Source organism: Amblyomma mixtum, chromosome 3 (assembly GCF_055824585.1).
Source record: "Amblyomma mixtum isolate Tamu chromosome 3, ASM5582458v1, whole genome shotgun sequence".
Classification (NCBI taxonomy): domain Eukaryota; kingdom Metazoa; phylum Arthropoda; class Arachnida; order Ixodida; family Ixodidae; genus Amblyomma; species Amblyomma mixtum.
The window spans coordinates 432,991,642-433,003,954 of record NC_143014.1 but is presented as its reverse complement, the minus strand read 5'-3'; the positions used below and the strand labels follow the sequence as shown (position 1 = coordinate 433,003,954).

The following is a 12,313-nucleotide window of genomic DNA, read 5'->3' as shown; positions in this document are numbered from 1 at the left end:
ACAGTGCCCTACTCTTTGAAGCCAGATCAGGGCATCTTTGAACTCGAAGCTACAAAAAGAAATTGTACCAAGAGGATTACACATGTGCAATGCGTGGTAAATCTGTAGAAACAATGCAACATATCTTACTAGATGGTGGCAGTATCCATCCAGATGTCGATACAGGCCCAGTAACTCTCCCTGATGCTCAAAGGTTTAGAAAAAATGTAGCGTAAATGAATCTCCGCTAGACATCAGGAAAAAGCGGCTGGAACATTGGTGGCTTAAAAGCAGGGCGGTGACGTAAGGATACAAGTGCAGGATTAAAAATTGGCAAGACGAAAAAGTCAGTAGAATCTATATTCAAAGAAAAATCGCGAATTTATAGATCATACCTTTAAATTTGACAGATTGGTTGCATAACTATACAGAAAAGGAAATACCAAGAATCGATGCATATGATACCATCCCGTTTCAAACGGCACTCCTAACATCCATCTATATGCCCACGCAGCCAAAAGCCTTCTTGCCTAAAATTGCTTTGAATGTTCGTTACAGTAAGTTCAGCGGCCTTCCTTTTGCAACTGTTGTTGCTCCCAGAGAGTTCTAGCTCCAAAGTCTGGCACCGCTTAAAGGATCCGATAATCTTTTCAGGGCCATTGTCACAGGACTTACGCCCCTGAGCCTTCAGCGGTATAGTTAATACGTTTTTCATTAGGCTAAAATGCCCCGGCAATTCAACAAGCTGTCAACACATCAAGGAAAATACGATTGGCAAAAGTGACCCCCCCCCCCCCCCCCAAAGCAAAACAAAAAACAAAGAACCAAGCACCGAGAAAGTATTTCACCGCCTTAAAAAAATTGGCAATGAAATTTAGGCCACTCTGACTTCCTCAGATCATAGAGCCTTCTTTACGACAACCGAATAATCATTCACAAGAAATCCAAACAATCTCGGTCATCAAAGCATTAAAAATCTCCTTCTTTTGGATCTTTTCTTTTTTTATTTTGAGATTTCTCGAAATTTGCGCAACTGTAAAGTGTGGGGTTTAACGTCCCGAAGCGACACATGGACATTGAGAGGCGCCGTAGTGGAATGCTCCGGATTAGTTTGGACCGCCTGGGGGTTCTTTAACGTGCACTGACATCGCGCAGCGCATGAATGTTTTTGTATTTCGCCTCCATCTGAATGGGACCGGCGCGGCCGGGATCGAACCCGCGTACTTGGGTCAACAGCCGAACGCCAAAGCCGCTGAGTCCCCTCGCCGGTTAGAATTTGCAAAATGGTCATACTTATGCGCCTACATAGCAACATCAGTCTAGTATGAAAGAAAACATCACAATGTTGTGGTAGATATTACATGTAGTCAGATAAGGTTTGGTTCGGTTTATGGGGTTTAACGTCCCAAAGCGACTAAGGCTATGAGAGACGCCGTAGTGGAGGGCTCCGGAAATTTCGACCACCTGGGGTTCTTTAACGTGCACTGACATCGCACAGTACACGGGCCTCGAATTTCTCCTCCAAAGAAATTCAACCGCCGCGGCCGGGATCGAACCCGCGTCTTTCGGGCCAGCAGCCGAGCACCATAGCCACTGAGCCAGCACGGCGGCGTAGTCAGATAATATCGAGTGTTTGTTGACTCTATTGTCGAAGGCTCTACAAGCTGTTTGATTTTATGTCCGAGAACTTGCTTGTACAGAGGGCAAAGCACATGTCTAGAACGACCGAACTGTGTGTCCCACAGCTCCCAAAGCCGCTGCGACCAGGAAGGCAAAGAATTACGATTAAATCCTATGAGTTTGACTGCACCTGGTCACACCCACACCATTTCTAACCAAATGTTATCGCTAGATATCCCGTGTTCAGCCCGAAACACGCCCAGAACGTGTTCTAGGCAAGCGTTTTGCCCTGCGTACACCTTGAGTGCTTTTAAATTTGCCGCGCAAGCGAGCACGCGCGCCATCTATTCCGGCTAAAAAACGTAAGCTATGAGCTGCAACTTTTACTGAAGGAAGCTCAAATAACAAAAGCACTAAAAATGTTTTTAAGAATTATGATTTACCTGCGCACGTGTGAAACTTTGGTGGTACGATACTATGGCGTGCTCGAATCAAAACAAAAACTCCTGGAGAACGAAGCTTGCCGCGGCATTTCGTGAGCGAGCCGTACACAGCGTTGAGTCTTTGCACGAGCTCAGTGTAGCTGGCTACATTTCTTTATAACATTCCCTAATCGCCTTGTATAATCGGCGCAAATTTTGAAGCAGCCAAAGGCCTGAGAATTCCTTCAAATCGCGGATCTGCTTTTCCGAAGTTTGAAATTGAAGGAACACACTGCGGGTTGACTGACGTCAGCAGAGCCACCCAATGAACGCGCTCCTCCGCCGTGAGCAGCGAACGGGGCGCCTCCGCTGCTTTCCCGAGCCGCGATTGGTCCTCTCAGTCTGCGCGCAAAATTATGCGCAATGCAGCATGCAAACAGGAGTTTGTTGTTTACGCCATTTGTGGCCGTCGTAGTGTTGTGTGATCTTTCTTTATCGCAGTGATATACTTGTCATCCGTATGTGTTTCGTGTAACGTGAACACCTAGGATTATTAACATGTCGGCGAATAACGCGAAAATACCAACGACGGAACGCGTCGTAAAAAGTAAGTCGTTTTTATCTACCCTACTGAGGGGCGTCCATGGTCTCAGACGGCCGAGGATTTTTGCAGAGTCCGGCGCCATTTTTGTCGGGTGCAGCCCCTTTAAATATGCACTGCGTATCCGATTGACCTTTCAGTGCTCGAATTCGTGAACCTTCTGAACGAATTTGATCCGGATGCATGATCCGTGCGCACGGAATACGTCCGGAAGGGCGCCTGGCGAATGCAGGCCGGTCGTCGGGCGTTTAAGCCTAACGTTCCCGGTCTCGACCCTTTAAACAAGCTCAGCTGATCGAAAGCCGCGGTCGCCGTAGCGCTGTTTTTGCACCGAAATTCGCGTCCGGCGACATGGTCTCCACTGTTGCCTGTTGCCCCTTCGCCGCGCCGCGCCCTAGATCCGTCCGTGCGGCGGCCTTTGGCGGAAGGCTGTCCGTGTTTGGGATCGCGCTACGTCAGTTTCTGGTGACCATCGCCAGGGCATCTTCGCTGTCCTCGGCCTCTCGGCTTGTCACATAGCTGGTTTCATGTCGCGGCTTCGCGGGCGATTCTATTTAGGTCTGCACTGAGGTGTCTGCGTGTAGTATGCGTAAAGCGGCATTGAATTTGAGTGTCGGGATCGCTTCGCCGAAGAGTCGGCTCGAGCTGGCCGTACGCGTCGGCTGCCTGCGCTCTCCGCGAGGTTCCCCGGAGAAACGCTGCGAGCGGCTGCCTCCCGAACGCATCTCGCGCTCGTGAGGGAAGCTTGGGTTTCCCCTGAGCCTGAGCTTCTCTCGAGCAGCGTCGTTTCGCAGCCGGAGGGGCTCAAGCGCAGTGCCTCATGGGTCGACCTCGGGCGTTTTTAGCAACCGCTCCCAGTTCAGGCTGAAATTGGACGTCGCGGTCGTGTTTTCCGCCGCGACCTCCGTTGTCCGCTCGCCGCAGGAACACAATGCCGCGTTTTCGCCTGCTTTCCGAGAGCTCTTCGGAGGGAGTCTCACGACGGTGGTTTTGCCGAACGAAGGGGGAGGGGATGACGATGGGTTGCCATTTTGGACCCGTGCTACCGCGATCGTCGTCGATGTGTGCTACAAACGTCGCTGGGGCCGGGTCGTTAGTACGAAACAAGGAAAAAGAGCGTTCAAGGTCGTTGTCGGCGCATTGCGCGCGCGATTTCGCCGCCGGCCGTGCCTGTACAGACGAGCAGATTCTCGGTCGGTACATTCGTGCGACCAGACCAGTGGGAGCGCACATCCACAGACCCAATCGGGCGAACATTTCTCCAGCGACGGCAGCGCTCGCGGCGGCCTAAGTGTGGCGTACGATTGCCTAAAACTGCGCCTTGCTGAGGTTTTAATGTTCCATTACATTACCGTGTACCTTACGCAGTGTCAGTGTGCCCTATTTAACCAAATATAGACGTCCCCAGTGCAGTGGCGGCTTGTGTGAAGCCATGTCAAAACCAACATGGCCTCGCACATACGCCACGCCGGTAGATCAGACCTCACACTTTTTTTTTTTTTACGCCAACCAGAAAGAGTTTCCAACTATCGACCTGGCGTTAAGCACTATTCACTTCAGACGCGATGCGATCCACTCACTTGCGTTGGAAGCAAGACCGGTTTATTGCAATGAATGTGCACATTTGCTCGTTGCATGTCGATCAGGAAATTCACGTTACAGAGGTGACGTTAAACAGCTGTGATGATGTGTAACAGGCGGTAGCTGTCCGCATATCGACAAGGAATGCTTTATTGATGGCGCTCAGCAGTATGTGCTTGTTGTTTGATATTTCGCTTCTTCCTAGAGGCCCACGAGAAGCAGGACTCGTTCTGCAAGATTTCCGTACCGAACAAATGAGTTACGTTTCGCGCACACCTTGTAAACAATTATAAACTGCATGGAATTCTGCTCGAACTGTCACTTGATAGCTAGCTGCTAACCATCTGCGCAGCAGGATGCATGCCGGCCGTGGCGTGCTGTTTGCGGTGTGGCTCCGGGCTAGAACTGTCATCTACGCGTGCTGGCGCAAGCCAGCAAAGCTCGGGCTCTTTTTCAGCGGCCACTTATGAGTCCGGCTCCTCACCGGCTGCCCGGCTCGGGCAGCTGAGTTGTGATCGTTGGCTGGGCCGCAGTTCATGACCGTCACCTCGGGCAGCAGCCCACAGTCGAGGCGACTTCTGCGTGAACGCACTTGCTGCAGCGCTGCCTGCCACGGTGGCGCTCTTGTCGGCCGCGAGACTCGACTTCAGCCCGCGGCCTGACCCCCGCGACGGAAGGGAGTCTGGCGGCGGCGCGGTCGTGCTTAGAGCCTTCCTTGCCCGGTCGATGACGGGCCGCTGCGGCGCGCTCTTGCCGAGAAAGTGCGCCTACTCGGTGCTGCGTGGGAAAGCGCGCGGTTGCAGAGGTATGCGTTTCCCCACCTATCCTGCGGCGTGGGCAGCGCACAGCTGGTGTCGCGGCCAGGCTACACATTCCGAACGAAGTTAGAGGCGCACGATGGAGGACAGATGTTGCCGAACGGCCATCGCCGTCCGTTCGCCGCGTTGCGTGCGACGGCAGCACGGACTGGGCGTACCTTAAGTGGACTTGCTATTGGTTGTTACTACAATCATAGCTGGACTGCTTGGGTCTGTATTGCCACAAAGAACAATAAATAAGAAAACAAAACCAGATTCAGAAGTTGCATATGTGGTCTACAGTGTCGGACAAGCTCAGTAATGAGTAGATTGACTGAAATGGACATACTTGGGAGCTATGAGCGGTAATTGGGACTGAAGCCGATGCTGACATGTTTTTGCAAATTGCTTTCTTTTCGTTTAATTTTCTGAAGCAAAAGCGTTAATTCAGCTTAGCGGTATCATTAAGAAGCTGTAAATTTGTCAGTTTATGCGCTCATGATGCTCCAGTTTCAGAACTTTCATCAGGCTGCATTATCACGTAGACCTTTCTGGCTTCACTTAGCATAATGTAGATAGAGGTGAGGCAGACGTTCCAAAAAGGTGGTGGTACTGTAAACGCTATGGAGAACTGTAAAAAAACAGGATCTGAAATAAAAAGGGTTATTTGTTCGTCTTCAGATGTTAAAAAAAATTAAGGTGTGGGTCACTTCATACTTCCCGTTCATCAGCATGTTGGCCATCAAATCTGAGTTACACAGTAATAACAACAAAAATATGTGGAACTGTGAGGCACCGCGGGGCTCAATGGTTATGTTGCTCGGCTGCTAGACACGGGGTTAGATCCCAGCCACAGCAGTTGAATTTTGATGGAGGTGAAATTCTAGAGGCTCGTGTACTGTGTAATGTCAGTGCACATTAAAGAACCCCAGGTGGCCGAAATTTGCGGAGCCCTTCACTACGGCGTCCCTCCTAGCCTGAGTCGCTTTTGGACGTTGAACTCCCATAAACCATAAAACTAGTCATAACTGTAAATGCCTACTTCTGTGGTAGCTCAGGACTATGCTGTGAAAAAAAAATCCAAGGGCAGGGTGTATAATGGAAAGGGCCATGTAAGCTGCACAGTAGAATTTCACAGGCTGTTTGAGATTCCTGCCTTACATAGTGACTGCAGTTTACACTGCACAAGTTAAGTATTCTGCCTGCATTAAAGCGGGACAGCTGTTTGAATGCAACCAGGAGTGTGCTGTACAAAACTATTCTACAGTAATTGCATAGCTTATCCTTTTTCACAATAGTTGTTTGGTTTACTTTACGCACATGGAGGATTTTGTGTCAAATATGTCGCTGAAAACCTTGCCTGGAGAGCCTTATGGTCAGGCTTAGTCGTAGCAGAGGGAATCGGTAGTGCCAGTTATAGTGAAAATGGTGGAAACAGTGAAAACATGACAAAGGTCCATGGTTCTCATTGTTTTCCAGCAACCAGAGCTGCAATGAAGACTAAAGCAGCTTTATTATTGCTATCTGTGTTTCCATTTCCTCCGCATTTCAGCCGGCACAAGCACAACACGAGTTTTGGAGAGGCATATCTTGCTAATGTTAGTGGCAGTGTTTGTGCTACTTAGTGCAGCTCCTTCGGCAAGTGCAATTTTGCTTAGACGGTGATGTTTATATAGGCTAATCTTGTATTTTTAATTCAGTGTAGTAAATCAGATGCCATTCGTGCAGTCGAGCAGTTGTGTTGGCAGTGTTTACAGCACCTCCATGGTCAACTCTAGTCCAGCAGAGCTTCAATCTCAGTATGTGTGGTGCATGAATATAAATTTAAATTACCTTTGCAGTAGTCTACCCTCTTGACTGAAACTTAGATTGAGTAGTGTGTGCAGGGACCAGGTGCAGCTGCCTCTGTCAGTGCTGGGCACACCTACACATCTGGGCATGCCAGTCGCATGCACAGGTGACTTAGCACGGGAGAGGTATGGTTCCAGGTATATTTCCGAGCCCCCTTTGTGCATCAGGCTGATGCCACTTGAATTAGGTTCTGAAGGTCAGAAACTCTCAGTCCTGCATACTTCGGGATCAAAATCAAATATATTTTATGCATAGCTTGCCTTTGGTACTTGCCTGTGTGTCTCTTGTCATGCATAAAAAGCCTTCAGCAAGCCTTTTGTGTCCTAGTGGGCGTCTACTTCCTTAAATGACGGTGTTGCGAAGAAATTGTGAAAGCCGCCTATCATTTAATGTCCACAAAAACCCTGTGCATGGCCCTTGCAGGCTAGCACGACAGGCATGCTGTTTGGTGGATGTGGGGAGAATTGAAAGGGGGCATATGTCACACATGGAAGATTTGGTCATTGTGATGCAAAGGACTGGCAGTAGCTCCTACATTGGTACCCAGGATACAGCACTGCCTAGTGATGTTGGTGATGGTTGCACATCAACATGTTCACTGCATCGTGGGTCACCGGCACTTCACGTCGTTTTTTTATGCTGTGTGGCCTTGAATACTGGGTTGATGCAGCCCTTGTAGTCACTATTACCAGTTTTCTTTAGTTGCAATTAGGCTGTGATGGGACTTCGACGTGCATATTCTGGATGGATCGAAATACCCATTTACTATTCTTGCTCAGGAAATTGGTAATAACTGTCAACAGTGGACTGTCATGGGGCACTGTGGTACCTTTCCTTAGATGTTAGTGTCCTAAAGTTGCTTAGTACTACTACTGCTACAACTTTTCCTTGCTTTGGCTTTAACAGAAACCCCAGTGTTAACTCGCTTTCAAGAATGCATCATTACCATAGCTCCTTTGCTGCCGAGAGCAGTTTTGTCTCTCGGCTGTTTCTCGTCTCATCTCACCCACCCGAATATTTAAAAAAACGCTGATCAAATAAAGGTTTCATTGGTGGGAGGTGCAAAATTTGGTGATAATGCTTGTAGTTTGGTACGAATGAGGAATCCTCTACTTAAGAAACACCGACTTGTTGGTTCTGTCCTCATGTGGCAGACTGGTCTGCCCATTTGTGTTTCTTGGGCATATTCCAATCGACGATCTGGAGCAGCTCTCCGAATCTGCGAAGGAGCAAAATATCTGTCACGGTCCTATCAGAACTCTGGATCTGAATCCAAAGTGCCCATTGAAACAGGGCCGTCAGTTTCGCGGACCAAGAAAACTTGTTCCAGATTGGCGATTGGAATGTGCCATTACATAGGCATCCTTTTCACCCCTTTTGCTTTGTTCATGTTTAGTAAGGAGGTTAGGAGGGTAAGCTTTTCCGAGTTGCAAAAGGAGTGTCGATGTCCTGACCTCCTTCAGCATCCTTTTGCGACGTCTTCAGTCTATTTGTTTGGGGCTTGGCCAGTGGCCTGCTGTGCTTGCAGCTTTACAGCTTTTCTTGCTTGTGAAATCAATGCAATGGGGGCACTTTTCATTTTAGATCACAGGAGAAGCGTTTGTAATAGATGAGTTCTGCATTAAGTAATGGCTGGAATTGGGCCTCAAAGAAACCAGGTTAAGTTAGCTGTAATGATCAAAGCCTATAGTGTATCTAGGAGAAGCAAGAGTAAAATGGCTGCATACATCCATTGCATTTGCGTGCATGTTTCGCTGCACTCATGTTATGTACTGATTGGTGTAGTCTTAATTTTGCACAGTCCAAGTATTTTCTTTGTTACTTGGCAAGCACCACCTGCTGCCCCAGCAGCATTAGGTCATCCAATTGCATGCTGGTGTCGAGCTTGTGGCCTATGTCACCGGGAGGGACAGAGGACCACAGGAAAGGAAAACAGAGTGTTACAGAAGTGGCCCCTTGATATTTTTCTCAAAGTTGAGGCCAGCATCTGTCCTGTTTGTTTGAATCGCAGGTGCTCTACAGTGACACTGATTTGTAGAAGTTCCTACTCATGACTGCTTCACGCTAGACTGAGGTTCTTTACTGCGTATGAGGGGTGTTCAAGTCAGTCTTTTCATCTTTCGCAGCAGTAAAACTTTCTTAGATGCAAGAAATGGGCTTTATTTCTCGATGTATTCCCCAGCTATGCTGATACTTTTTCTAGTGTTTCACCATCGCTCCGATGCCAGGAGTGCAGAAAGCTTTGTCAATGAAGCACAGCCGTGATCAGGCCATGTGCTTCACCTTGTCATCAAAGCTGAAGCGACTGTCCCATAGGAACTCTCTTGGTGACCCAAAATTTTGAAATCGCTTGGGGCGAGGTCTGAGCTGTAGAGGGTTGTAAGTGGGGTGTGGCAGTATCTCCCATCCCAGTTCCTGTAATGATGCATGCACATTATGGTGGCGAACAGGACTCCCTTGGTGATAAAGTCCAGCTGATTTTTCTTCAGCACTTATATGCACATCTCTCAGGACCTGGCTACAGCAGGTACTGTTGATCTTCACACCAGTAGGCAGGATATCCACACAAACCGTGCAACCACTCTCCCTGAAAATGTGGTGGCCGTGATTTTTCCAGCAGACAGAATACTTCAGTACTTTTTGGGAGGTGGCGAGTTGACATGCATCCACCTTTTGATGCGTGTTTCGACTCTGGGGTGAAATGATGCGCCATGTTTCATCACATGTGATGATCCGATCAAGGACTGGCTGGCCTCACTGTTGAAACATTGGGAGATGTGCAGTTTTCTGTGCTGGTTGAGCACAAAGCTGCCTCGGCACCTAAGGAGCACCAACTTTCCAGAACTGAAGGTGTTTGTGAATGACAGTGTTCAAACTTCCCAGAGAAAGATCAGTCTTGTGAGCAAGTTCGTGACATGTAATGAGTATTTTCGAGGATCATGTGCTCCACGCATTCAGTGTTCTCAGTAACAGTGGCACTGGGCTCCAAGCCGCTGCAGCCGTGGTCACCCTGCACTGATGTACAACCCTCTCTAAATCGTTTGCACCATTCAGATGTTTTGCTGCGGCTGAGCATATCTGGGTCATACTGGGCCTGAAGCCTACTGCGATTTTCACACGATTTTGCACCTTTGTTCTTAAGAAATTTCATCATAACTAGCTGTTTGAAATGCACGCTCACCGTGTGCTCCGCTGTCTTGTTCAGCTCATGACTTCAGTTTCAGACAGACTTTGGGCCACCATGCAATAAGAGTGAGGGTGTGTCCGTGTGTAAATGAACAAGTGGCAGAATCCCTTTTAACTTTGAAAAGAAAGAAAAGTCCTGGTTTGACTGGAATGCCCCTTGTATATAGAATGGGCGTAGGCCAAGTGCAGCCAGAGTATGTTGCTATGAACAGGCTCGGCAGTTGTAGAACTGGCATTTTTATTGTAGTGAAGTCATATGTTCATGGAATGTGAGCATGGGGAAGTAGCATTTTTAGCTAAATTATTTTGCAAATTAATCAAGGGAAAGTGTGAAACATTGCGTATTCATGCATAAAATCATTTACAATTTGCTGTTACTTGCACAACGAACCCTGGGCTTCTAATTGCTGCTGGCTTCAAAAGTACGTCTTGATTAAAATTTTTACTTCCGAGTTGAGGCTATGAAGTGTGATAAAAAAAAAATGGCTGGCGGTTTAGCATTGCTAAGCATAAAGTATTGTGCAGGAGCACGGTTTTTGCACGTGGACTGTACTGCCACGTATCTCAAAGCGTGTTTCACGTGTCCCAGGGTGCCTTTCCTTTCCTCAAAATCAACAGACTCTTCTAAACCTTCTGCTTGTTTTGAGAAAAGGAAAGGTGCATAATTTAAAAAAAAGGTGCCTCAATTTGTAGGTCGATGCTGCCACCTACTCATAGCATGATTGAGGTGTTCACTGACGCAGTGAGCCAGTTACACTTGCTACTTATAAGCTCCTACACACACACAGACACACACTTGAAACCAGGGTAGTGCTGCTAGAAGTGTTTTCGTACTAAAAGAAATGTCTTGCTTGCACTAAGCCTCTAACTTAGCATAGGAAAAATATGAAAAAGCTGGAAAGTATTGAGGAAACATTTTGGTTAGCCAAAATCTGCTGCTCGTAGGGTGGAAGAAGCTCACTTGCAGATGTAACTTGGCATGGGAAAGAAATGTGAATGGTGGAAGCATACATGCTTCTGAGCTGGGGGTTAGTGAGATGAAACAGTTTTACTTAAATTACTGGTGCTTAGGTTGTTTTCTTTTGTTCTCGGTCAAATTAGAGTACTTCAGATTTCCGATGATGGTAGTGATTTTTATGGCTCAAGGGCATCTATTTTCTTTTATGGCTCAAGGGCATATATGTTATTTTCATTTGCTCAAGGTGGGGTCAAAGACCCATTTCTCAAGCATTTCACCCTGAATAAGCCAAACACGAGGCCTTGGGAAGCTTGTACCCATTGTATCACCGATGGGTACTCGCCGGCACTTGGCGTCAAATCCCTACTTCGCGTTTCTGCTTTCATCTTCTATCCTAGACTGCTATGGAATAATACGTGTGGATGGTCCAGGTATTGCATTTTGCTAGAAGTGCAGTAAATATTGGATAGCGCTTTCATTTACGGCAATACTTAAGCTAGCTACCTAGCAATGTAGTGAAGTGACTGTCATAACTTGTCTTCGTTGCAGTGGAAGCTACAAATAGGTGAGAACAGCACACTTTTAGATGGTGGCCTGTGCCATGATTTCGCTGGCTCACTGAGACGTTTAAGTCTTTTGATATTGCAAGTTATTTCAACTGCATGGTCAGTCATGTGGTCTAGAGAAGAGAGCATGCTAAATGGTGAGGAAATCGAGTGAAGCAAACTATAAGTGCAGGGCCTTCGAGGTAATCAGTCGCAATTGAATTGAAAGGTGTCTGAAAAGTTAATGCAATGTTTATTTTTAAAAGTAAGCTTAACCTTAATTCCTTTGTTTTCAGATGTGTAATAGCCCTCATGCACTCTTTAGTGATCAGTTGGCAGATGTTTTTGTGTAACTGGTGACATGATATTCTTGAAAGCTCTCAAAAGCTCGATAGTGCTCTGTGCTATGGTACCTTCGGTAATCTATTGACTCGGTGGCCATTGAAGCTGCGTGTAGGCCACCATGGTGTCTCAGTGGTTATGGTGCTCGGCTGCTGACCTGAAAGATGCGGATTTTATTCCAGCCACAGCGGTCGCATTTCAGTGGAGGTGAAATGCTAGAGGCCCGTGTACTGTGCGATTTCATTGCACGTTACTGAACCCCGGGTAGTCTAAATTATCTGGAGCTCTCCATTATGGCGTCCCTCATAGCCAGAGTTGGTTTGGGGTGGTAATCCCCATAAACCAAAGCAATTCATCACTATTGTGTGGTTGCTTTGAAACACTTCTTTTGCTTTTGGCAGGAGATTTGGAAAACGCGCAAGGCTGTTTGA

At 47.5% G+C, this 12,313-nt stretch overlaps 1 protein-coding gene across 6 annotated transcripts in view; it reads left to right on the top strand.

Annotated features, from left to right (window-relative positions):
* The first annotated feature begins 2,442 nt into the window (after positions 1-2,442).
* LOC149358129 (serine/threonine-protein phosphatase 2B catalytic subunit 2-like) overlaps positions 2,443-12,313 on the top strand; it is a 69,515-nt gene continuing 59,644 nt past the window's right edge. For 5 of the 6 annotated variants that reach the window (XM_089585054.1, XM_089585053.1, XM_089585052.1 and 2 more), the window contains exon 1: positions 2,443-2,628. In XM_089585054.1, the coding sequence (XP_089441180.1) occupies positions 2,580-2,628 (49 nt within the window). In that variant the 5' untranslated portion in view covers positions 2,443-2,579. The remainder of the gene's footprint in view (positions 2,629-12,313) is intronic. The other variant, XM_089585055.1, reaches the window with a different exon arrangement.